This window comes from Phocoena phocoena, chromosome X, assembly GCF_963924675.1.
Source record: "Phocoena phocoena chromosome X, mPhoPho1.1, whole genome shotgun sequence".
In the NCBI taxonomy this organism is placed as follows: Eukaryota; Metazoa; Chordata; class Mammalia; order Artiodactyla; family Phocoenidae; genus Phocoena; species Phocoena phocoena.
In genome coordinates this window covers 46,510,794-46,537,438 of record NC_089240.1, presented here as the reverse complement: position 1 = coordinate 46,537,438, position 26,645 = coordinate 46,510,794, and the positions used below count along the sequence as shown (strand labels likewise).

Sequence of the window (26,645 nt, the reverse complement as noted above, 5' to 3'; positions counted from 1 at the left end):
GTTTTTTTTTTTTTTTTAGTTTGTTTGTTTTATGTTTATTGGCTCTTCCTTTCCCATGAATTATCTATTCAGTTTTTCACTCATTTTCAGGATGTTAGTTTTTCTTATTGATTTGTAGGAGTTCTTTATGTATTCTAGATTTGTTGGAGTGTTTTTTATATATTCTGCAAGTGTTGAAAAATATTTTCTCTTAGTCTGTTGTTTGCATTTTAATTTTACTTATGGTATCTTTTAGCATGTAGTAGATTTCAGTTTTTACATAGTTGTCTTTATCAATTTTTTTTTGTATTTTATGTTTTGTGTAAGAAGAATTTCTTATATTTTCACCTAAAACTTGTACAGAAGTTAAAATTTTAGCTTTTTTTCCTGGAATTAGGTTTTGTGAATTGTGAGAGGTAAGAATCTGTATTTTTTTCCACATGGATAGTCATTTTCCCCAATACCATTTATTGACTAGTTCATCAATTATCCTCCTGATTTGAAGCTCCGCTTCTGTCCTAAACTAAACTCCCATATATATATGGATTTGTTTTTCTTTTTTCATTTTTTTGGCGGGGGTGGGGGGTGGGTCGCGCTGAGCGGCTTGTGGGATCTTAGTTCCCAACCAGGGATTGAGCCCACCCCCTTGGCAGTGAAAGTGCAGAGTCCTAACCGCTGGACTGCCAGGCAATTCCCTGGGTTTGTTTTTCTACTCTGTTCCCAGTTCTGTTCCTCAATAGCTATGTAACCTTGGGCAAGCTAATTAACCTCTCTTTGATAATAGTACCTAACTCATAGGTTGTTGTGAGGATTAAATGAGTTATACATAAAGCACTTAAAACATTGCCCAGCGCATGGTAAGTGCTGTGTGTTAGATGTTATTAATATTATTCTGTTCCATAAAACCAACTTGTCCACTCATGTGGCACTACCTCATAGGTTAGTTACTCTAGACCTTGTGTCTGGTAGGGCAAATCCCCTCTGCATAACTTGCTTTGGACCTGAGGAGAATACAGATGTTCAGCAAGCCCATCATCTCTGAGTTGAGCTGTGATTGGTCTTAGTTTGTTGCCAAGTTTCCCTGGCTATCCATCTTACCTTCAGCAGACAGTCACATTGACCTATAGCCAAGGCATCTGGACCTGGTCTCACTAGTCCTACCTCAGGACAAACAACTCACTCAACCTCTGTCTGCTTCCCCCTATCCCTGCTTTGTCCAGCAACACTAGAAAGGCAGTTTAATGAGGAGGTACCCAACTACTTGTTCTTATTTTTCCAGAATTTCTAGGCCATTATTGAGCTTTTTCTAGTCCAGATGGATTATAGAATCAACTTGTCAAACTCCATGAAAAATCCTATTAGGATTTTTTATTAAGATTGCATGGCATTTGCAATTTATGGATTAATTTATGGAGACTGACATCTTTCATCAGAGCCCTTTCTGCTACAGTGGGATATACACATTTCTGAAAGATGTCCTGAAGATTTGTACACTAAAAATAATAGGGCTTACAAGAAAAAGAAAGGGGTATACCCCTCAAAATCTCTGTGGCTTTGAAGCCAAAACACTGGCCCAGATAATGACAGTCCTAATAGTAATCCTTGCCTGGTTAGAGCCCATCAGCATTTGCACCCAGCATTGTAGTCAGTGGATCCTTTGTAGCCCTAAACTCTGCCTGGGCTCAGGTTCCTCCTTCCAGATGTTGGTTCTTGAGGGCATTTGCTTAAGATAAATAGCAGCTTTATCAAATTAAAATCTGATCCAGAGCCTAGTCATCAGCAGTCTTTTGTTGTTGTTGTTTTTATTTTTTTTAATTATTTATTTATTTTTGGCTCTGCTGGGTCTTCGTTGCTGTGCACAGGCTTTCTCTAGTTGTGGTAAGCAGAGGCTACTCTTTGTTGTGGTATGTGGGCATCTCATTGTTGCGGGTGGCTTCTCTTGTTGCGGAGCACAGGCTCTAGGTGCGCGGGCTTCAGTAGTTGTGGCGCATGGGCTCAGTAGTTGTGGCTCGCGGGCTCTAGAGCGCAGGCTCAGTAGTTGTGGCACACGGGCTTAGTTGCTCCGTGGTATGTGGAATCTTCCCGGACCAGGGCTCAAACCCGTGTCCCCTGCATTGGCAGGCGGATTCTTAACCACTGCACCACCAGGGAAGTCCTTTGTTGTTTTTAAACACAGGGGAAATTGTCTTCACAACGTCTTCATCTGCACTCTCCACCATCCTCCTCTCCCAACAGAACTTAATTTTGTAGAAAACAAAGCCACCATTTACCCTTCCTCTGACGGGAGGCACTATTGCAGGATTTTTAGCTTTTGTGTGTAGGTCTTCATATATAGCTAAGGTTTTCTCTGAAATATGAGAAAACTCACCACTGATTGGTTAAAAACAACATGCCAGGGAAAATTGCCTTTGAACCAGTGCAACTTCTGGATGACATTGCTATCATTCTGCCATTTACCTTTGAGCAGCCACAAAACAGGCCATCTTGTCCTTCTATCTTCAAACATGGTCTGCTATTTATTCAGGCTTTCTTGTATATCTCTTCTTCAGTTTATTACTAGGTATTTTATTTTATAGTTTTGTTCCTATTGAAAATGGCATCTTTTTATCTATTATATTTTCCAATTGGCTGTTGCTAGTATGCAGGAGAATAGTTGATTTTTCTATATTGATCCTGTGTTGGATTGCCTTATATGCTCTTATTAGTTCTGTTAGTTTTTCAGCTAATTGTCTTGGGCTCTTGAGGTAGGTGATCTGTGTCCCCTATCTTAGTTTGCTAGGGCTGCCATAACAAAATACCACAGACTGGTTGGCTTAAACAACAGAAATTAATTTTTTCACGGTTCTAGAGGCTAGAAGTTCAAGATCAAAGTATTAGCAGGGTTGCTTTCTCCTGAGGCCTCTCCTTGGCTTGCAGATGACCTCCCTCTTGCTACTTTTTCACATGGTCATCCCCTGTGCACATGGGCCCCTGGTGTCACTCTCTATATCCTAATCTCTTCTTAAAAAGGCACCAGTCAGATTGGCTTAGGGCCTATCCTAGTGGTCTCATTTTAACTTTCTTTCAAAGCCTTATCTCCAAATACAGTCGTATTCTGAAGTACCGGGGATTAGGAATTCAACATATTTTGGGGCGGGGGCACAATTAGCCCATAACACCCCCTTTCTTTCTGGTATTCATACCTCTAGATTTTCCTAGTTTTATTACAGTGTTGAGTAGTAATGGTGATAGGGGGCATCCTTGTGTTGTGTCTGACTTTAAAGGTAATGCTGCTAGTGTTTGTTCACTCAGTATGTAGGGCTCTGTAGGTCTCTGTTAGACTACTGTCATGAAGTTCAGGGGAGTTTGAGAAGTTTTTGTTTGTTTTAAAATCCAGAGTGGAATTGGGTTTTATCAAATGATCTTTGGGCATCTTTTAATATAAACACATAGTTTTCTGTTAATTTGCTAATGGTGATTTACATTAGTAGAATTACTGGTTTTGAATTGATATTTCCTTCTTGAAATTAGCTGTATTTGGTTGTGGTGTTTAACATAGTTTGTCTAGTTTATTTGATGATTTACTAATTATCTCCAGTGTTTGGTGTTTGTTTACTGTTAATTTCTGGTTTTGTTTTATTCCTTTTTCTTAATGTTCTTTGTACAACATCTTGAGTTGAAAGCTCTGTTCATTTATTTTCAGTCTGTTTTCCCTTTTGATAAAGGGTTTTTTTTTGTGTGTGTGTGTGTGTGTGTGTGTGTGTGTGGTATGTGGGCCTCACACTGTTGTGGCCTCTCCCGTTGCGGAGCACAGGCTCCGGACGCGCAGGCTCAGCAGCCATGGCTCACGGGCCTAGCCGCTCCACGGCATGTGGGATCTTCCCGGACCGGGGCACGAACCCGTGTCCCCTGCATCGGCAGGCAGATTCTCAACCACTGTGCCACCAGGGAAGCCCGATAAAGGGTTTTTTAAATTTTATTTTTTAAATTAACATTAAGTAAAATTGGCTTTGTTGGTATACACATGCTTAGATTCTTGTAACCACCACCACCACCACCACAATGAGCAGAACACAGAACCCCTCCAGAGTCCCTTATGTTATCCCTTAGTAGTCATGCCCTCCCTCTACCCCTAACTCCTGGCAACCACCATTCCCCATCACTGTGATTTTGCCTTTGCCAGAATGTCATATAAATGGAATTATACAGTATGTAATATTTTGAGACTGGTATCTTTTACTTAGCATAATGCCTTTAAGATTCTATCCATGTTGTTGCATATCAATAGCTTATTCTTTTTTGTTGAAGAATAGTTTTCCATTGTATGGATCTACCACAGTTTTGTTTTGTTTTTTTGGGCTTTTTTGGCTTGCCATGTGGCGTGTGGGATCTTAGTTCCCTAACCGGGGATTGAACTCATGCCCCCTGCAGTGGAAGCACAGAGTCCTAACCACTGGACCGCCAGGGAAGTCCCTCTACCACAGTTTCTTCATCCATTTACCCACTGAAGGACATTGGATTGTTTACAGCTTTGGGCGATTACGAATTGAGCTGCTGTGAATATTTGTATGCAGGCTTTTGTGTGAACATGAGTTTTTATTTCCCTAGGATAAATACCTAGGAATGGGATTCCTGAACAATGTGAGCAGTGGATGCTTTAACTTTATTGGAAACTGCCAAACTGTTTTCCAGTGATTGTGCCATTTTACATTCCCACCAGCAATGTGTGAGAGTTCTAATTGCTCTGCATATTCATCAGCACTTGATATTGTCAGTATACTTATTTTAGTCATCCTAATAGGTGTGTAGCAATATCTCATTTAGTGGCTCATCTGATGGCTAATGATGTTGAACATCTTTTCATGTATTTATTTGCCAGTCATATACTCTTTTTTGAAATGTCTAAACAGACACTTTGAACAACTGCTGCCTTTTAAAACATTAGGTTGTTTCTTAACTGTTGAGCGTTGAAAGTTCTTTATATAGTCTGGATTCAAGTCTCTTGTCAGATAAGTGATTTGCAAATATTTTCTCCCAGTCTGTGGCTTGTATTTCATTCTCTTAAGACTTTCTTTCTTAAAGTAAACACTTTCACTTTCTAGAAAGTCCAGTTTATCAGTTTTATCTTTCATGGCTTATGCTTTTAGTGTCTTATTTAACAACTCTTTCTGTAAACTCAGGGCACAATTTTCTCCTTTTTTTTCACCTAAAAACTTTATGGTTTTAGGTTTTACATTTCTATCCATGTTCCATTTTGACTAAAGATTGAGGTTCACCTTTTTTTTTTTTGCATATGGATGTCCAATTGTTCCAACACCATTTCTTGAAAAGACTATTTTTTATTTTATTTTTCTATTGACTCGCATTTGTACCTTTGTCAAAAATCAAATGACCATATTTGTGTGCCTGTTTCTGAATTGTTCTTTTCCATTGATCTGCGTGTCAATCTCTTTGTCAGTACCTTACTATCTTGATTACTGAAGCTTTATTAATTCTTAAAATCAAGTAATATGATTTCTTCAATTTTGCCTTTCCATATAAATTTTAGAATCAGTTTGTCTGAATCCACAACAATTTCTGCTAGGATTTTGTTTGGAATTGTGTTAAATATATAGATCAATTCAGAGAGAATTGTGATCTTTATTTTTTATCGAGGTACAAGTCACATTACATATAATTAAACATTTTAAAGTGTACAGTTCAGTGGCATTTTAGCGCATTCACAATGTGGTGCAACCACCACCTCTGTTTCCAAGATATTTTCATGGGCCCAGAAAAATACCCGGGATCCATTAAGTAATTGTTCCCCATGTTCCCCCTCCCCTCATCCCCTGGTAACCACTAATTTGCTTTTTGTCCATATGGATTTGCCTGTTTGGGATATGTCATATAAAGTAATCATATAGTTTGTTACCTTTTGTGTCTGGCTTCTTTCACTTACCATGTTTTTAAGGTTCATCCAAGTTATAGGATGTATCAGTATTTTGTTGCTTTTTATGGTTGACTTAGTATTCCATTGTATGGTTATACCACAATTTATCCATTCATCTGCTGATAGACATTTGGGTTATTTCCACCTTCTGGCTGTTATGAATAATGCTGCTGTAGACATTTTTGTGCATGTTTCTGTGTGGACACATGTTTTCATTTCTCTTGGGCATATACCTAAGAGTAGAATTGCTGGGTCATATGATAATTCTGTGTTTAACTCTTTGAGGGACCACCAAACTGTTTTACACAAGGACTGCAAGAGAATTGTCACCTTAGGTATATTGAATCTTCTAATCTGTGTACATGGTTATGTTCCTCCATATTTACTCTTTTAAAAGTTTCTTTCATCAGTGTCTCATAGTTTTCAGCATACAGGTTCTACACATGTTTTTTGTTGGATTTATCCCTGAATTGCGTATTTTTTGGAGATACTGTAAATGGTACCTTTTTTAACCTTTGGTTTCCAACTGTTTATTGCTAGTATATATAAATATGATTGATTTTTGTGTGTTGACCTTGTATCTTGCAACCTTGGTAACTCACTTATTAATTCTAGGAATGTTTTGTATGTTCTTGGTATTTTTTTGTCTAGATGATCATGATCATGTCATGTGCAAGTAGGTACAGTTTTATTCCTTTCTTTCCAATCTGTATGTCTTTTTTCCTTCTTGCCTTTTTGTTCTGGCTAGAATTTCAAGCACGATGTGGTGAGAGTGAACTAACACCCTTGCCTTGTTTCCAATCTAAGGGGGAAGGCATTTAGTCTTTTCATTATTGTGATATTATCTGTATAGGTTATCAAGTTAAGGAAGTTCACTTCTATTCCTATTTTGCTGAGAGGTTTTTTTTTTAAAATGAATGAATATTGAGTTTTCCCAATGTTTTTATTCCACCAGTGGATATAATCATGTGGTTTTTTCCCTTTAGTCTGTTAATATGGTAGGTTACATTGACTGATTTTGAAATATCAAACCAGAATTGAAATCACAGGATAGACCTTAATTGCTCATGGTGTATTATTCTTTTTATATATTACTGGATTTGGTTTACTAGTATTTCACTGAGGATTTTTGTGTCTGTGTTCATGAGGGATATTGGTCTATAATTTTCTTTTCTTGTACTGTCTTTAGTTTTGGTATCAGGGCAGTCAGTGCTGGCCTCAAAGAATGAGTTGGGAAATGCTCCCTTCTCTTCTGTTTTCTAGAAGAGATTATGTATAATTAGTGGGGTTTTTTAAATGTTTAGTAGAATTTTTGTGTGAAACTACCTGGGCCTAGGGATTTCATTTTTAGGCTTTAACTATGGATTTATTTTCTTTAGTAAATATAGGATTATTCAGGTTTTCTATTTCATCTTGGGTGAGTTTTGGTAGTTCATGGTATTCAAGGAATTGGTCCGTTCTAGCTAAGTTGTAGAATTTATGAGCATAGAGTTGTTTGTAGTATTCCCTTATTATCCTTCTAATGTCTGTGAAGTCTTTAGTGACATTTTTTATCTGATGTTATTTTATTATTCTTTTTATTTTTATTCTTGATAGTAATTTGTGTCTTTTTCTTTGTCATTCTTGCTGGCATCTTATCAATTTAATTGATCTTTTCAAAGGACAGTTTTTTAAAATTAATTTTTATTGGAGTATAGTTGCTTTACAATGTTGTGTTAGTTTCTACTGTACAGCAAAATGAATCAGCCATACATATATCCCCACCCTTTTGGACTTCCTTCCCATTCAGGTCACCACAGTGCATTAAGTAGAGTTCCCTGTGCTATACAGTATGTTTTCATTAGTGATCTATTTTATACATAGTATCAATAGTGTATATGTGTCAATCCCAATCTCCCAATTCCTCCCACCCCTCCTCTTTCCCCATTGGTATCCATACATTTGTTCTCTACGTCTGTGTCTCTATTTCTGCTACGCAAATAGGATTATCGATACCATTTTTCTAGATTCCACATATGTGTTAATATACCGTATTTGTTTTTCTCTTTCTGACTTACTTCACTCTGTATGACACTCTCTAGGTCTATCCATGTCTCCACAAATTACCCAATTTCGTTCCTTTTTATGGCTGAGTAATATTCCATTGTATATATGTACCACATCTTCTTCATCTGTTCCTCTGCTGATGGACATTTAGGTTGCTTCCAGAGATATGGTTATTTTTGATCATATTTAAGACAGTTGATTTAGAGTCTTTGTATAGTAAGTCCAATGTCTGAGCTTCCTCATGGACAATTTTTATCAATATTTTTCCTGTAAATGGGACATAATTTCCTGTTTCTTTACATGCCTTATAATTTTTGTTTGAAACCTAGACCTTTTGAATATTATAATGTGATAACTCTGGAAGTCATATCTTCCTTCTTCCCTAGAGATTGCTGTTGTTGCTTATGGTGAGCTACAGTTATCTATTTATTTAATGACTTTCCAAATGAGTTTTTGCAAATACTGTGTTCCTTGTTGTGTGTGGTCACTGAAGCATCTGTTCCATTGCCTCAGCAGTCAGCTGAGATTTCCTGACAGAATTTTCCTTAAATGCCTTAATTAAGCAGGCTTTTTCTTTGTTAAGCATCCCCTTTGTTGTTATAAGTTTTTGATTGGATTCCAGAGTCCCCAAAAAGCTGATTATTGTAGTTTTTGACAGCTTAATGGTTGCTTCAGTGGAGGGACAGATCCTTGGAGCTCCCAACTCCATCATTTTTGGAGGAGGCATCACTCCTCCCACCCTTGTATTTTTTTTTTTTTTTGCGGTACGCAGGCTCAGCGGCCATGGCCCACGAGCCCAGCTGCTCCGCGGCACGTGGGATCTTCCCGGACCAGGGCACAAACCCGTGTCACCTGCGTTGGCAGGTGGACCCCCAACCACTGCACCGCCAGGGAAGCCCTACCCTTGTATTTTTAATATGCGTATTTTAACTTGTATTTTCTTTAAATGTCTAAAATTAATTATTTTCTACATCTTATTCCATCTTGAATAAGACATGAACCTTAGAATGGAATTCCTTTTGTATGTTACTTTATACCTGTTATCTCTCAATCCTCAGAACTTTGCAAGGCAGGTTCATCTATTATTTCAATTTTATGGGTGAAGATAGTGAGACTTACAGTTCTCCTAGGCTACTAAGCTAGTGGGTCAGTCCAGGATTTCAAAGTAATTGTCTAATCATGAGACTCAAGGTCTTTCTACCATACTACACTTCTTTCCTTTAGGTGGAAAAACCTTTCAAACCCAACAAAATAACATTGACAGCCATTAGTCTAGTAGGGATGGAACCTTTCTCAAACAACTGTTACCAGTAGTCATTTCTTTCTAGGGACAATTAATAAATTCAAAAAAATTTTTTTAATGAGTCAAAGGGGTGTTTTACTTCTTTGCTCAAGGAGGAAGGCCTGAAAAATGGACTCATTTTCCTACAGAGAGACCCTTCTGGAAGGAAGTGGGAGACTGGATTCCTCTGATGAAGCAGAATTCTAGAGAAGTTTGAAGCTGATCAGTAGGAGGAATGGGAGTAGTCATTAGGAGGAAATATTCACTCTCACTTTGCTTCTCTTTTAGGTTTAGCAGTAGCAGAGTTTGACCTCATCAGTAGGACCTTTCTAGACCATTTTCCTATTAAACTGTATAGGTGTTACATGTGTATGATAAAACTGGATGTTTCTATGTATTTATATAGATTGAGATACTTATATATGTGTGTTTTGTCATTCGCATCATTCAGTTATAATAATCTTGTTCCCAATTCAGCCTAAGTGGTCTTTTTGTTTCCTTTGTGTGAACCATTTCTTTTTCCATTAATTCAGCAAACACTTACTGAGCACCCACTCTTCATTATGTTCAGCTCCCTTAGTTTAAAATCAAATAATACATATCCTTGCCCTCACAGTAAATTGGGGATGACATTTACTAATCATCTCTTAAATACTATATAACAACTCCAATAGAGGTATGCACAGAATACTGTGGAGAGTTGAGGATGCATCTGAATGAGATTAAGAGAAGAGGGAAGGCTTCTTTAGGATGTGAATCTAAAGCTGAATTTTGTACGGTCATTAACTCATGAAGTTACTCACTAAATGGATGTTGGGTGAGTGAAATCAGAGTTAGGTGATGCTGGGAGAAGGACATTTGCAGCAAGGGTACAAAAGTAGAAAGACATGAAAAGTATGTGGATATTTAAGAATTCCTACAGTTGAGTATGGATTAAGTAAAGGGTCCACTTGTAGGGGGGTGGGAGGAGCTCAGGTAGGTATCATTCTGTCATCACCCTTCTGGATGAGATCTCATTTTACCCTGTTTTTCCCTCTCACTGCAGTTTACCCTTCCCTGGAGTCTGACGATGATGACCCTGCTTTGAAATCTCGACCCAAGAAAAAGAAGAATTCAGATGATGCTCCATGGAGTCCTAAAGGTGATCTAGTATTCTGTCCTTAAACTCTGTGGGGGTGGTTGGGGGGAAAATATGTCCCACTGGCTAGGTGGAACATTTAATATAGGAAGACACTCATTTGTTTATTCAGCAAACATTTGTTGAGTGCCTGCTGTATGCCAGGTACCATGTTAGGTGCTGGAGCAAAAATAATCAATAAGACACAGAGTTCGTGCACTCAGGTCAGCAAAATCAGAGGTAATGGAGCATGTTGCTTTTGATATTACATGGCTTGAGATGAAAAGAGGAAGACCTTGAGCAGATTTCAGCAAGCAGTCTAAGGCTCCTGAGAACATTCTGCTACCATCATCCCAGCCCTTTGATAATAATATTGTTGTCAAAGGAGGGAAATTCTGCTAACTGTTGAGCTCTACAAGGCCCAAGACTCCTTAGATTATTACCTGTACTGGCTGAGAGGCCACCTCTGAGGAGGGAAGAATGAATGAGTTTTGAGATGAATATGGAATTTAGAGGGTAATAAAAGAATTTTATTCATCTCCCTGGCTGGGTGGTTTTTTCATTGGAGGGTATGTCAGTTGGCTTTTGCTGAATCAAACTATCTAAAACTTAGTGTCTTAGAACAACGGTTGATCATTTCTCATGATTCTGTAGGTTGGCGGAACTATTGTTCCAGTCTGGACCAGATTGCCTGGGGCTGGATGGTCTAAAAAGATCTCCTTCAGGTGTCCAGGACCTAATTTGGGGTGTCTGGGGCCTCTCTCCATGTGGTCTTTCACCCACCTGAAGGCCAGCCTAAGCTTTTTCACAAGGTAGCAGAAGGGTGTCCAGCAGCAAGAGAGGACAAGCCCAATATGCAAGCACTTTTCAAGCCTCTGTTGTGTCATGTTTTCCATTGTCCCATTGCCAAAGCAAGTTACACGGCCAAGCCTTGATTCCAAAAGTGGAGAAATAGATTCTATCTCTTGCGAGTGGGAACTGCAAAGTTTTCCTATGCACACAAGGACATGTGAGCAAATTGAGAGCCATTACTGCAACAGTCTGCCACAGAGGGTGCTGGCATCACAGTACCCCTGTGGTTCCCCAGGAAATAAAGGGTGTGCTGTCCCCACCCAGCCTTATTTGACCTTTCTGGTATTTGCTTGGGATTGGAGGAATGGGGTGGCAGGGCAGTCCTGAAAAGTGTTCTCTTAGTGAGTCAATCAGCAAATGTTTCTTTTTTCTTTCTTCAGGCCTATTTTCTGATTTTATTTTCTCCTATACTTTCTGGCTTTTTAGCATAATAGGAAATTTGGAAAATAGAGGAAAGTATAAAGAAGAAATCACCCATGATTCTGCCACCCGGAAGCAACCACTGTTAAGATTTTTTTTTTTTTTTTTTTTTTTTGCGGTACGCGGGCCTCTCACTGTTGTGGCGTCTCCCGTTGCGGAGCACAGGCTCCGGACACGCAGGCTCAGTGGCCACGGCTCACGGGACCAGCCGCTCCGCAGCATGTGGGATCTTCCCAGACTGGGGCACGAACCTGTGTCCCCTGCATCGGCAGGTGGACTCTCAACCACTGCGCCACCAGGGAAGCCCCATTGTTAACGTTTTGATATATTTCCTTCTAGTCTTTTTTCCTATGCATTTTTCTTTTTATGGTTGAAATCACAGTCATATATCCTACTTAAAAATTTTTTTTGCCTTTTAATCAAAATAATGTGTATATCTGGTAGCAAACCAAATAGTACAGAGAGGTTTAGGATGAAATGCAATGGTCTGCCTCTGCTTTTGCTACTTCCAGTCCCTTGCCTGAGAGGCAACCTTGTCATTTTCATTTTTCTGGTAGTTGCCTCCAAAATTCAAGAAAATAGGGTTTATACCACCATTTCTTGATTTATTAACCTTTTTTTGATTTTTTAAAATTGGAGTATAGTTGCTTTACAATATTGTGTTTATACTGTACAGCAAAGTGAATCAGCTATACATATATACATATATCCCCTCTTTTTTGGATTTCCTCCCCATTTAGGTCACCACAGAGCATTGAGTAGAGTTCCCTGTGCTATACAGTAGGTTTTCATTAGTTATCTATTTTATACATAGAATCAATAGTGTATATATATCAATCCCAATCTCCCAGTTCATCCCACCCCCCGCCCTTTCCCCCTTGATTTATTATTAACTTAACCACTGTTTGTCCTCCCATCAGCTTTTGTCAGTCTCTCTTGATTACCCACTTTCTAAGATACGGACATTAGTGCTGCTATTCTTTCTTTCTTCCTCCAACCTTCTATAAGCTGTACTTTTTTGTTTATATTGTCAAGGTTGTTACCATTGACTTGTAATTAGTACTCTATGTTGACTAGAGGTTGACTGTAAAAGTTCAAAACCAGTAAATATATCTGGCCTTTTAAATTAGTATTATAAGCATATCCCTGTGCCGTTATTTATAAATAATATTTTAATGGCTACAAAATATTCTATCCCATGGATATACCTAATTTACCTAACTTCTTTAATGTAGGGCATTTAGCCGATTGCCAAGTGTTTACAATTAGTGGTAACATTTGGAGTGAACATTTTTGTATGTAAGTGTTTGTATCTCTATTTATATGCTTAGGATAGATTCCCATGAAACTCTCAAAGGGCCAAGGTATATAAGGATATCCAGTGAAAAGTCTCCCTCCCACCCCTGTTCCACAGCCTTCCAATTCCCCACCTGGAGTCAACCACTATTACCAATTTTATGTGTATCCTTTTAGACGTAGTTTATTCATATACAAGTAAATGCATGTATATATTTTCTTTCCCCCTCTTAACTCAATTGGAGACATACATTACATATGTTATGTGCTTTACTTTTCTCACTTAACAATTACATGTTGGAGATTGTTTACACTCCCACAAACAATGCATGAGAGTGCTTATTTCCCTACACTCTTGCCACTACAATTTGTAAATGTGAATGTTTTAAAAGTTCTTGGTATGTATTGCCAAATTGTTTTCCAGAAAGGTTTTACTACTTTACGCTACCACCAGCCATATGCGAGAGTACTTGTTTATGAATCCTCACAGGCACTGAGCATATAGTTAACAATAGTCTTTGCCTGTGAGTAATAGGAACCTCTCAGGCATCCTTAGTGAGTGCTTATCCCCTCAGGATCGCAAGATGGCTGCTTTAAGTTCTACTTTTAAAAAAAAATCTCTTTGGTTGAAATTGTGTCACATGGCCAAGATTATCTGCTAGAAAGGCCAAGAAGTGTAGTTTTTAGTTAGGTACATTGTTGTTCCACAAAATTATGTTTTTATTAGTAAGCAAGAAAGGGAGAATGATACTGGGTTGAAAACAAGCATTCTGTATCATGGTATTTTTTTTTTTTTTTACATCTTGATTGGGTATAATTGCTTTACAATGGTGTGTTAGTTTCTGCTTTATAACAAAGTGAATCAGTTATACATATACATATGTTCCCATATCTTTTCCCTCATGCGTCTCCCTCCCTCCCACCCTCCCTATCCCACCCATCTAGGTGGTCACAAAGCACCGAGCTGATCTCCCTGTGCTATGCGACTGCTTCCCACTAGCTAGCTATTATACGTTTGGCAGTGTATATATGTCCATGCCACTATCTCACTTTGTCACAGCTTACCCTTCCCCATCCCCATATGCTCAAGTCCATTCTCTAGTAGGTCTGTGTCTTTATTCCCATCTTACCCCTAGGTTCTTCATGACATTTTTTCCCTTAAATTCCATATATGTGTTAGCATACGGTATTTGTCTTTCTCTTTCTGACTTACTTCACTCTGTATGACAGACTCAAGGTCCATCCACCTCATTACAAACAGCTCAATTTCGTTTCTTTTTATGGCTGAGTAATAATCCATTGTATATATGTGCCACATCTTCTTTATCCATTCATCAGATGATGGACACTTAGGTTGTTTCCATCTCCTGGCTATTGTAAATAGAGCTGCAATGAACATTTTGGTACATGACTCTTTTAGAATTATGGTTTTCTCAGGGTATATGACCAGTAGTGGGATTGCTGGGTCATATGGTAGTTCTATTTGTAGTTTTTTAAGGAACATCCATACTGCTCTCCATAGTGGCTGTACGAATTCACACCCCCACCAGCAGTGCAAGAGTGTACCCTTTTCCCCACACCCTCTCCAGCATTTATTGTTTCTAGATTTTTAAATCATGGCCATTCTGACTGGTGTGAGATGGTATCTCACTGTAGTTTTGATTTGCATTTCTCTAGTGATTAATGCTGTTGAGCATTCTTTCATGTGTCTCCTGGCAGTCTGTATATCTTTTTTGGAAAAATGTCTATTTAGATCTTCTACCTATTTTTGGATTGGGTTGTTTGTTTTTTTTGTTACTGAGTTGCATGAGCTGCTTGTAAATTTTGGAGATTAATCCTTTGTCAGTTGCTTCATTTGCAAATATTTTCTCCCATTCTGAGGGTTGTCTTTCCGTCTTGTGTATGGTTCCCTTTGCTGGGCAAAAGCTTTGAAGTTTTATTAGGTCCCATTTGTTTATTTTTGTTTTCATTTCCATTTCTGTAAGGGGTGGGTTAAAAAGGATCTTGCTGTGATTTATGTCATAGAGTGTTCTGCCTATGTTTTCCTCTAAGAGTTTGATAGTTTCTGGCCTTACATTTAGGTCTTTAATCCATTTTGACCTTATTTTTCTGTATAGTGTTAGGGAGTGATCTAATCTCATACTTTTACATGTACCTGTCCAGTTTTCCCAGCACCACTTATAGAAGAGGCTGGCCTTTCTCCACTGTACATTCCTGCCTCCTTTATCAAAGATAAGGTGACCATATGTGCGTGGGTTCATCTCTGGGCTTTCTATCCTGTTCCATTGATCTATCTTTCTGTTTCTGTGCCAATACCATACTGTCTTGATTACTGTAGCTTGGTAGTCTAGTCTGAAGTCAGGGAGCCTGATTCCTCCAGCTCTGTTTTTCATTCTCAAAATTGCTTTGGCTATTTGGAGTCTTTTTTGTTTCCATACAAATTGTGAAATTTTTTATTCTAGTTCTGTGAAAAATGCCAGTGGTAGTTTGATAGGGATTGCATTGAATCTGTAGATTGCTTTGAGTAGTAGAGTCATTTTCCCAATGTTGATTCTTCCAATCCAAGAACATGGTATATCTCTCCATCTATTTGTATCATCTTTAATTTCTGTCATCATTGTCTTATACTTTTCTGCATACAGGTCTTTTGTCTCCTTACATAGGTTTATTCCTAGATATTTTATTCTTTTTGTTGCAATGGTAAATGGGAGTGTTTTCTTGATTTCACTTTCAGATTTTTCATCATTAGTGTATAGGAATGCCAGAGATTTCTGTGCATTAATTTTGTATCCTGCTACTTTACCAAATTCGTTGATTACCTCTAGTAGTTTTCTGGTAGCATCTTTAGGATTCTCTATGTATAATATCATGGCATCTGCAAACAGTGACAGCTTTACTTCTTCTTTTCCGATTTGGATTCCTTTATTTCCTTTTCTTCTCTGATTGCTGTGGCTAAAACTTCCAAAAGTATGTTGAATAAGACTGGAGAGAGTGGGCAACCTTGTCTTGTTCCTGATCTTAGTGGAAATGCATTCAGTTTTTCACCATTGAGGACGATGTTGCCTGTGGGTTTGTCTTATATGGCCTTTATTATGTTGAGGTTACTTCCCTCTGTGCCTACTTTCTGGAGGGTTTTTATCATAAATGGGTGCTGAATTTTGTTGAAAGCTTTCTCTGCATCTATTGAGATGACCATATGGTTTTTCTCCTTCAGTTTGTTAATATGGTGTATGACATTGATTGATTTGCGTATATTGAAGAATCCTTGCATTCCTGGAATAAACCCCACTTGATCATGGTGTATGATCCTCTTAATGTGCTGTTGGATTCTGTTTGCTAGTATTTTGTTGAGGATTTTTGCATCTATGTTCATCAGTGATATTGGCCTGTAGTTTTCTTTCTTTGTGACATCCTTGTCTGGTTTTGGTATCAAGGTGATGGTGGCCTCGTAGAAGGAATTTGGGAGTGTTCCTCCCTCTCCTATATTTTGGAAGAGTTTGAGAAGGATAGGTGTTAGCTCTTCTCTAAACGTTTGATAGAATTCACCTGTGAAGCCATGTGGTCCTGGGCTTTTGTTTGTTGGAAGATTTTTAATCACAGTTTCAATTTCAGTGCTTGTGATTGGTCTGTTCATGTTTTCTATTTCTTCCTGATTCAGTCTTGGCAGGTTGTGCATTTCTAAGAATTTGTCCATTTCTTCCAGGTTGTCCATTTTATTGGCATAGAGTTGCTTGTAGTAATCTCTCATGATCTTTTTTATTTCTGCAGTGTCAGTTGTTACTTCTCCTTTTTCATTTCTAGTTCTATTGATTTGAGTCTTCTCCCTTTTTTTCTTGATGAGTCTGGCTAATGATATATCTATTTTGTTTATCTTTTCAAAGAACCAGCTTTTAGTTTTGTTGATCTTTTTCTATCGTTTCCTTCATTTGTTTTTCGTTTATTTCTGATCTGATCTTTATGATTTCTTTCCTTCTACTAACTTTGGGGTTTTTTTGTTCTTCCTTCTCTAATTGCTTTAGGTGCAAGGTTTGGTTGTTTATTCGAGATGTTTCCTGTTTCTTAAGGTAGAACTGTATTGCTATAAACTTCCCTCTTAGAAATGCTTTTGCTGCATCCCATAGATTTTGGGTTGTCATGTCTCCCTTGTCATTTGTTTCTAGGTATTTTTTTATTTCCTCTTTGATTTCTTCAGTGATCACTTCGTTATTAAGTAGTGTATTGTTTAGCCTCCATGTGTTTGTATTTTTTACAGATCTTTTCCTGTAATTGATATCTAGTCTCATAGCCTTGTGGTCGGAAGTGATACTTGATACAATTTCAGTTTTCTTAAATTTGCCAAGGCTTGATTTGTGACCCAAGATATGATCTGTCCTGGAGAATGTTCCATGAGCACTTGAGAAAAATGTGTGTTCTGTTGTTTGTGGATGAAATGTCCTATAAATATCAATTAAGTCCATCTTGTTTAATGTATCATTTACAGCTTGTGTCCTTATTTATTTTCATTTTGAATGATCTGTCCATTGGTGAAAGTGGGGTGTTAAAGTTTCCTACTGTGAATGTGTTACTGTCAATTTCCCCTTTTTTGGCTGTTAGTATTTGCCTTATGTATTGAGGTGCTTCTATGTTGGGTGCACAGATATTTACAATTGTTATATCTTCTTGGATCGATCCCTTGATCATTATGTAGTGTCCTTCTTTGTCTCTTGTAATAGTCTTTATTTTAAAGTCTATTTTGTGTGATATGAGAATTGCTACTCCAGCTTTGTTTTGGTTTCCATTTGCATGGAATATTTTTTCCATCCCCTCAGTTTCAGTCTGTATGTGTCCCTAGGTCTGAAGTGGGTCTCTTGTAGGCAGCATATATATGGATCATGTTTTTGGCTCCATTCAGCCAGTCTGTGCCTTTTGGTGGGAGCATTTAGTCCATTTACTTTTAAGGTAATTATTGATATGTATGTTTCTATTCCCATTTTCTTCATTGTTTTGGGTGTGTTATTTTAGGTCTTTTCCTTCTCTTGTGTTTCTTGACTAGAGAAGTTCCTTTAGTATTTGTTGTAAAGCTGGTTTGGTGGTGCGGAACTCTCTCAGCTTTTGCTTGTCTGTAAAGGTTTTGATTTCTCCATCAAATCTGAATGAGATCCTAGCTGGGTAGAGTAATCTTGGTTGTAGGTTTTTCTCCTTCATCACTTTAAATATGTCCGGCCACTCCCTTCTGGCTTGCTGTTTCTGCTGAAAGGTCAGCTGTTAACCTTATGGGGATTCCCTTATGTGTTATTTGTTGTTTTTCCCTTGCTGCTTTTAATATGTTTTCTTTGTATTTAATTTTTGACAGTTTGATTAATGTGTGTCTTGGCGTGTTTCTCCTTGGATTTATCCTGTATGGGACTCTCTGTGCTTCCTGGACTTGATTGATTATTTCCTTTCCCATATTAGGGAAGTTTTCAACTATAATTTCTTCAAATATTTTCTCAGACCCTTTCTTTTTCTCTTCTTCTTCTGGAACCCTTATAATTCGAATGTTAGTGGGTTTAATGTTGTCCCAGAGGTCTCTGAGACTGTCCTCAGTTCTTTTCATTCTTTTTTCTTTATTCTACTCTGCAGTAGTTATTTCCACTATTTTATCTTCCAGGTCACTTATCCATTCTTCTGCCTCAGTTATTCTGCTATTGATCCCTTCTAGAGTGTTTTTAATTTCATTTATTGTGCTGTTAATCATTGCTTGCTTCATCTTTAGTTCTTCTAGGTCTTTGTTAAATGTTTCTTGCATTATGTCTATTCTATTTCCAAGATTTTGGATCATCTTTACTATCATTATTCTGAATTTTTTTTCAGGTAGACTGCCTATTTCCTCTTCATTTGTTAGGTCTGGTGCGGATTTTGTTGTTGTTGTTGTTGTTTCGCAGTATGCGGGCCTCTCACTGCCGTGGCCTCTCCCATTGTGGAGCACAGGCTCTGGATGCACAGGCTCAGTGGCCATGTCTTCTGGGCCCAGCTGCTCCGTGGCATGTGCGATCTTCCCAGACCGGGGCATGAACCCGTGTCCCCTGTATCGGCAGGCGGACTCTCAACCACTGCGCCACCAGGGAAGCCCGTTCTTATGGGTTTTTATCTTGCTCCTTCATCTACTGTGTGTTTTTCTGTCTTCTCATTTTGCTTATCTTACTGTGTTTGAGGTCTCCTTTTTGCAGGCTGCAGGTTCGTAGTTCCCGTTGTGTTTGGTGTCTGTCCCCAGTGGCTAAAGTTGATTCACTGGGTTGTGTACGCTTCCTGGTGAAGGGGACTAGTGCCTGTGTTCTGGTGGATGAGGCTGTATCTTGTCTTTCTGGTGGGCAGGTCCACGTCTGATGGTGTATTTTGGGGTTTCTGTGGACTTACTACGATTTTAGGCAGCCTCTCTGCTAATGGGTGGGGTTGTGTTCCTGTTTTGCTAGCTGTTTGGCATAGGGTGTCCAGCACTGTAGCTTGCAGGTCGTGGAGTGAAGCTGGGTGCTGGTGTTGAGATGGAGATCTCTGGGAGATTTTCGCCATTTGCTATTATGTGGAGCTGGGAGGTCTCTTGTGGACCAGTGTCCTGAAGTTGGCTCTCCCACCTCAGAGGCACTGCACTGACTCCTGGCTGCAGCACCAAGAGCCTTTCATCCACACGGCTCAGAAGAAAAGGGAAAAATAAAGTGGAAAGAAAGAAAGAAAGAAAGAGGATAAAGGAAAAGAAAACAAAGTAGCATAAAATAAAATATAGTTATTAAAATAAAAGAATATTTATTAAGAAAAAAAATTTTTTAAGTAAAAAACAACAACAACAAAAAATGGACGGATGGAATGCTAGGACAAATGGTGAAAGCAAAGCTATACAAAGAAAATCTCACACAGGGGCATACACATACACACTCACAAAAAGAGGAAAAGGGGAAAAACTAATCAATCTTGCTCTTAAAGTCCACCTCCTCAGTTTGGGATGATTCGTTGTCTATTCAAGTGTTCCACAGTTGCAGGGTACGTCAAGTTGATTGTGGAGATTTAATCCGCTGCTCCTGAGGCTGCTGGGAGAGATTTCCCTTTCTCTTCTTTGATCGCACTCCTCCCAGAGTTCAGCTTTGGATTTGGCCCCGCCTCTGCATGTAGGTCGCCGGAGGGCGTCTGTTCTTCGCTCAGACAGGACGGGGTTAAAGGAGCTGCTGATTCGGAGGCTCTGGCTCACTAAGGCCTTGGGGACGGAGGGGTACCGAGTGCTGGGCGAGTCTGTGGCGGCAGAGACTGGCGGTATGTTGCACCAGCCTGAGACCCGCTGTGCGTTCTCCCGGGGAAGTTGTCCCTGGATTCCGGGACGCTGGCAGTGGCGGGCTGCACAGGCTCCCCGGAAGGGAGGTGTGGAGAGTGACCTGTGCTCGCCCACAGGCTTCTTGATGGTGGCAGCAGCAGCCTTAGCGTCTCGTGCCCGTGTCCGGAGTCCGTGCTGTTAGCCGCGGCTCACGCTGTATCTGGAGCTCCTTTAAGCAGCGCTCTTAATCCCCTTTCCTCGCGCACCAGGAAACCAAGAGGGAGGAAAACGTCTCTTTCCTCTTCTGCAGGTCCAGACTTTTCCCCGGACTCCCTCCTGGCTAGCCGTGGTGCACTAACCCGTTGCAGGCTGTGTTCATGCCACCAACCCCTGTCCTCTCCCTACGCTCCAACCGAAGCCCGAGCCTCAGTTCCCAGCCCCACCCGCCCTGGCCGGTGAGGAGACAAGCCTCTCGGGCTGGTGAGTGCTGGTCGGCACCGATCCCCTGTGCGGAAATCTCTCTGGATTTCCCTCTACACCCCTGTTGCTGCGCTCTCCTCCTCAGCTTCACAGCTGCCCCCCTCCGCCACCCGCAGTCTCTTCCCGTGCAGGGGCTTCTAGTGTGTGGAAACCTTTTCTCCTTCACAACTCCCTCCTACTGGTGCAGGTCCCGTCCCTATTCTGTAGTCTCTTGTTTATTCTTTTTTGTTTTGCCGTACCCAGGTACGTGGGGACTTTCTTGCCTTTTGGGAGGTCTGAGGTCTTCCGCCAGCGTTCAGTAGGTGTTCTGTAGGAGTTGTTCCACGTGTAGATGTATTTCTGATGTATCTGTGGGGAGGAAGGTGAGCTCCGCGTCTTACTCTTCCGCCATCTTCCTTCCTCCTATCATTGTATTTTTTGATGTTTTGTAATTCACAAGCAAACAACAGAATCTCACTGATTTAATTTGCATTTCTTTGATTAGACATTTCCTATATGTTTGTATTAGCTTTAGAATTTTTTCTTTTGTAAATTTTATGTCTGACTTTTGCCCATTTATTCATGTAGGTCTTCAGGATTTTCATATACCCATTTTATATATAGTAAGAAATAGTCAAATATATATAATTTATTTATATTTTTTCCTCATTCTACATAAAAAATATGAATATTTCTATATCAAAAGCTGATCTTATCCATTGTTTCCCCATTCATAGAGCAAATAATTAACACTGCTGTATTTTTAACATAAATGTATGCATATGTCCATGTATATTTCTCTAAAAAGAAAGCTAATAACTTTTATCACATTTTAAAAGTAAGTTCTTTTTTTTTAACATCTTTATTGGAGTATAATTGCTTTACAATGGTGTGTTAGTTTCTGCTTTATAACAAAGTGAATCAGTTATACATATACATATGTTCCCATGTCTCTTCCCTCTTGCGTCTCCCTCCCTCCCACCCTCCCCATCCCACCCCCCTAGGTGGTCACAAAGCACCGAGCTGATCACCCTGTGTTATGTGGCTGCTTCCCACTAGTTATCTGTTTTATGTTTGGTAGTGTATATATGTCCATGCCACTATCTCACTTTGTCACAGCTTACCCTTCCCCCTCCCCATATCCTCAAGTCCACTCTCTAGTAGGTCTGTGTCTTTATTCCCGTCTTACCCCTAGGTTCTTCATGACATTTTTTTCCTTAGATTCCATATATATGTGTTAGCATACAGTATTTGTCTTTCTCTTTCTGACTTACTTAACTCTGTATGACAGACTCTAGGTCCATCCACCTCACTACAAATACCTCAATTTCCTTTCTTTTTATGGCTGAGGAATATTCCATTGTATACATGTGCCACATCTTCTTTATCTATTCATCCGATGATGGACACTTAGGTTGCTTCCATCTCCTGGCTATTTTAAATAGAGCTGCAATGAACATTTTGGTACATGACTCTTTTTGAATTATGGTTTTCACAGGGTATATGCCCAGTAGTGGGATTGCTTGGTCGTATGGTAGTTCTACTTTTGGTTTCTCATACTGTTCTGCATAGTGGCTGTATCAATTTGCATTCCCACCAGCAGTGCAAGAGTGTTCCCTTTTCTCCATACCCTCTCCAGCATTTATTGTTTCTAGATTTTTTGATGACGGTCATTCTGACTGGTGTGAGATGATATCTCATTGTAGGTTTGATTTGCATTTCTCTAATGATTAATGATGTTGAGCATTCTTCCATGTGTTTGTTGGCAATCTGTATATCTTCTTCGGAGAAATGTCTATTTAGGTCTCCTGCCCATTTTTGGGTTGGGTTGGTTGTTTTTTTGTTACTGAGCTGCATGAGCTGCTTGTAAATTTTGGAAATTAATCCTCTGTCAGTTGCTTCATTTGCAAATATTTTCTCTCATTCTGAGGGTTGTCTTTTGGTCTTGTTTATGGTTTCCTTATCTGTGCAAAAGCTTTTAAGTTTCATTAGGTCCCATTGTTTATTTTTGTTTTTATTTCCATTTCTCTAGGAGGTGGGTCAAAAGGGATCTTGCTGTGATTTATGTCATAGAGTGTTCTGCCTATGTTTTCCTCTAAGAGTTTGATAGTTTCTGGCCTTACATTTAGGTCTTTAATCCATTTTGAGCTTATTTTTGTGTATGGTGTGAGGGAGTGTTCTAATCTCATACTTTTGCATATACCTGTCCAGTTTTCCCAGCACCACTTATTGAAGAGGCTGTCTTTTCTCCACTGTATATTCTTGCCTCCTTTATCAAAGATAAGGTGACCATATGTGCGTGGGTTTATCTCTGGCTTTCTATCCTGTTCCATTGATCTGTATTTCTGTTTTTGTGCCAGTACCATAGTGTCTTGATTACTGTAGCTTTGTAGTATAGTTTGAAGTCAAGGAGTGTGATTCCTCCAGCTCCGGTTTTTTTCCTCAAGACTGCTTTGGCTCTTCAGGGTCTTTAGTGTCTCCATTCAAATTTTAAGATGTTTTGTTCTAGTGCCATAAAAAATACCATGGGTAATTTGATAGGGATTGCATTGAATCTGTAGATTGCTTTGGGTAGTATAGTCATTTTCACAATATTGATTCTTCCAATCCAAGAACATGTTATATCTCTCCATCTGTTGGTATCATCTTTAATTTCTTTCATCAGTGGCTTATAGTTTTCTGCATACAGGTCTTTTGTCTGCCTATATAGGTTTATTCCTAGGTATTTTATTTGTTTTGTTGCAATGGTAAATGGGAGTGTTTCCTTAATTTCTCTTTCAGATTTTTCATCATTAGTGTATAGGAATACAGGAGATTTCTGTGCATTTATTTTGTATCTGGCAACTTTACCAAATTCATTGATTAGCTCTTGTAGTGTTCTGGTGGCATCTTCAGGATTCTCTATGTATAGTATCACGTCATCTGCAAACAGTGACACTTTTACTTCTTCTTTTCCAATTTGTAATCCTTTTATTTCTTTTTCCTCTCTGATTGCCATGGCTAGGACTTCCAAAACTATGTTGAATAATAGTGGCGAGAGTGGACATCCTTGTCTTGTTCCTGATCTTAGAGGAAATGCTTTCATATTTCACCATTTAGAATGATGTTTGCTGTGGTTTTGTCATATATGGCCTTTATTGCATTGAGGTAGGTTCCCTCTATGCCCACTTTCTGGAGAGTTTTTATCATAAATGGATGTTGAATTTTGTCAAAAGCTTTTTCTGCATCTATGGAGATGATCATATGGTTTTCATTGTTCAATTTGTTAATATGGTGTATCACATTGATTGATTTGCATATTTTGAAGAATCCTTGCATCACTGGGATAAATCCCACTTGATCATGGTGTATGATCCTTTTAATATGTTGTTGGCTTCTGTTTGCTTGTATTTTGTTGAGGTTTTTTGCATATATATTCATGAGTGACATTGGTCTGTAATTTTCTTTTTTTTGTAGTATATTTCTCTGGTTTTGGTATCAGCGTGATGGTGGCCTCATAGAATGGGATTGTGAGTGTTCCTTCCTCTGCAATTTTTTGGAGGAGTTTGAGAAGGATCGGTGTTATCTCTTTTCTATATGTTTGATACAATTCACCTGTGAAGCCATTTGGTCTTGGACTTTTGTTTGTTGGAAGATTTTTTTTTTTTTTTGCGGTAGGCGGGCCTCTCACTGTTGTGGCCTCTCCCGTTGCGGAGCACAGGCTCCGGATGCGCAGGCTCAGCGGCCATGGCTCACGGGCCTAGCCGCTCCGCGGCATGTGGGATCTTCCCGGACCGGGGCACGAACCCGTGTCCCCTGCATCGGCAGGCGGACTCTCAACCACTGTGCCACCAGGGAAGCCCTGTTGGAAGATTTTTAATCACAGTTTCAATTTCAGTGCTTGTGATTGGTGTGTTCATATTTTCTATTTCTTCCTGTTTCAGTCTTGGAAGGATATACCTTTCTAAGAATTTGTCCATTTCTTCCAGTTTTTCCATTTTATCGGCATAGAGTTGCTTGTAGCAGCCTCTTTGGATGCTTTGTATTTCTGCGTTGTTTGTTGTAACTTCTCCTTTTTCATTTCTAATTTTATTGATTTGAGTCCTCTCCCTCTTTTTCTTGATGACTCTGGCTACTGGTTTATCACTTTTGTTTATCTTCTCAAAGAACCAACTTTTACTTTTATTAATCTTTGCTGTTGTTTTCTTTGTTTCTATTTCATTTATTTCTTCTCTGATCTTTATGATTTCTTTCCTTCTGCTAGCTTTGGGTTTTGTTTGTTCTTCTTTCTCTTGTTCCTTCTGTTGTAAGGTTAGATTGTTTATTTGAGATTTTTCTTGTTTCTTGAGGTATGCTTGTATAGCTATAAACTTACCTCATAGAACTGCTTTTGCTGCATCCTATTGGTTTTGGATCGTCATGTTTTCATTGTCATTTGTCTCTAGGTATTTTTTGATTTCCTCTTTGATTTCTCCAGTGATCTCTTGGTTATTTGGTAACGTAGTGTTTAGCCTCCATGTGTTTGTGTTTTTTCACATTTTTTTCCCCTGTAATTGATTTCTAATCTCATAGCGTGGTCATAAAAGATGCTTGATATGATTTCAATTTTCTTAAATTTACTGAGTCTGGATGTGAGAAGAAAGTATAATCTTCTGTTTTTGGATGGAATGTCCTATAAATATCCATTAAATCTATCTGGTCTGTATTGTCATTTAAAGCTTCTGTTTCCTTATTTATTTTCATTTTGGATGATCTGTACATTGGTGTAAGTGAGGTGTTAAAGTCCCCCACTCTTATTGTGTTACTGTCGATTTCCTCTTTTATAGCTGTTAGCAGTTGCATTATGTATTTACGTGCTCCTATGGTGGGTGCATGTATATTTATAATTGTTATATCTTCTTCTTGGATTGATCCCCTGATCATTATGTAGTGTTCTTCCTTGTCTCTTGTAACATTCTTTATTTTTTTTAACAACTTTATTGGGGTATAATTGCTTTACAATGGTGTGTTAGTTTCTGCTTTATAACAAAGTGAATCAGTTATACATATACATATGTTCCCATATCTCTTCCCTCTTGCGTCTCCCTCCCTCCCACCCTCCCTATCCCACCCCTCCAGTCAGTCACAAAGCTCCGAGCCGATATCCCTGTGCCATGCGGCTGCTTCCCACTAGATATCTACCTTACGTTTGGTAGTGTATATATGTCCATGCCTCTCTCTCGCCCTGTCACAGCTCACCCTTCCCCCTCCCCATATCCACAAGTCCGTTCTCCAGTAGGTCTGTGTCTTTATTCCTGTCTTACCCCTAGGTTCTTCATGACATTTTTTTCCTTAAATTCCATATATATGTGTTAGCATACAGTATTTGTCTTTCTCTTTCTGACTTATTTCACGCTGTATAACAGACTCTACGTCTATCCACCTCATTACAAATAGCTCAATTTCGTTTCTTTTTATGGCTGAGTAATATTCCATTGTATATATGTGCCACATCTTCTTTATCCATTCATCCGATGATGGACACTTAGGTTGTCTCCATCTCCGGGCTATCGTAAATAGAGCTGCAATGAACATTTTGGTACATGACTCTTTTTAAATTTTCGTTTTCTCAGGGTATATGCCCCAGTAGTGGGATTGCTGGGTCATATGGTAATTCTATTTGTAGTTTTTTAAGGAACCTCCATACTGTTCTCCACAGTGGCTGAACCAATTTCACTTTCCCACCAGCAGTGCAAGAGTGTTCCCTTTTCCCCACCCACTCTCCAGCATTTATTGTTTCTAGATTTTTTGATGATGGCCATTCTGACTGGTATGAGATGATATCTCATTGTATGTTTGATTTGCCTTTCTCTAATGATTAATGACGTTGAGCATTCTTTCATGTGTGTGTTGGCAGTCTGTATATCTTCTTTGGAGAAATGTCTGTTTAGGTCTTCTGCCCATTTTTGGATTGGGTTGTTTGTTTTTTTGTTATTGAGCTGCATGAGGTGCTTATAAATTTTGGAAATTAATCCTTTGTCAGTTACTTCATTTGCAAATATTTTCT

General features: G+C 39.0%; 1 protein-coding gene across 2 annotated transcripts in view; it reads left to right on the top strand.

The window, feature by feature from the left end:
* Positions 1-26,645, top strand: part of PHF8 (PHD finger protein 8) — a 102,270-nt gene that overhangs the window by 59,049 nt on the left and 16,576 nt on the right. For both annotated transcript variants that reach the window (XM_065900610.1, XM_065900609.1), the window contains one exon: positions 10,264-10,359. In XM_065900610.1, the coding sequence (XP_065756682.1) occupies positions 10,264-10,359 (96 nt within the window). The remainder of the gene's footprint in view (positions 1-10,263; positions 10,360-26,645) is intronic.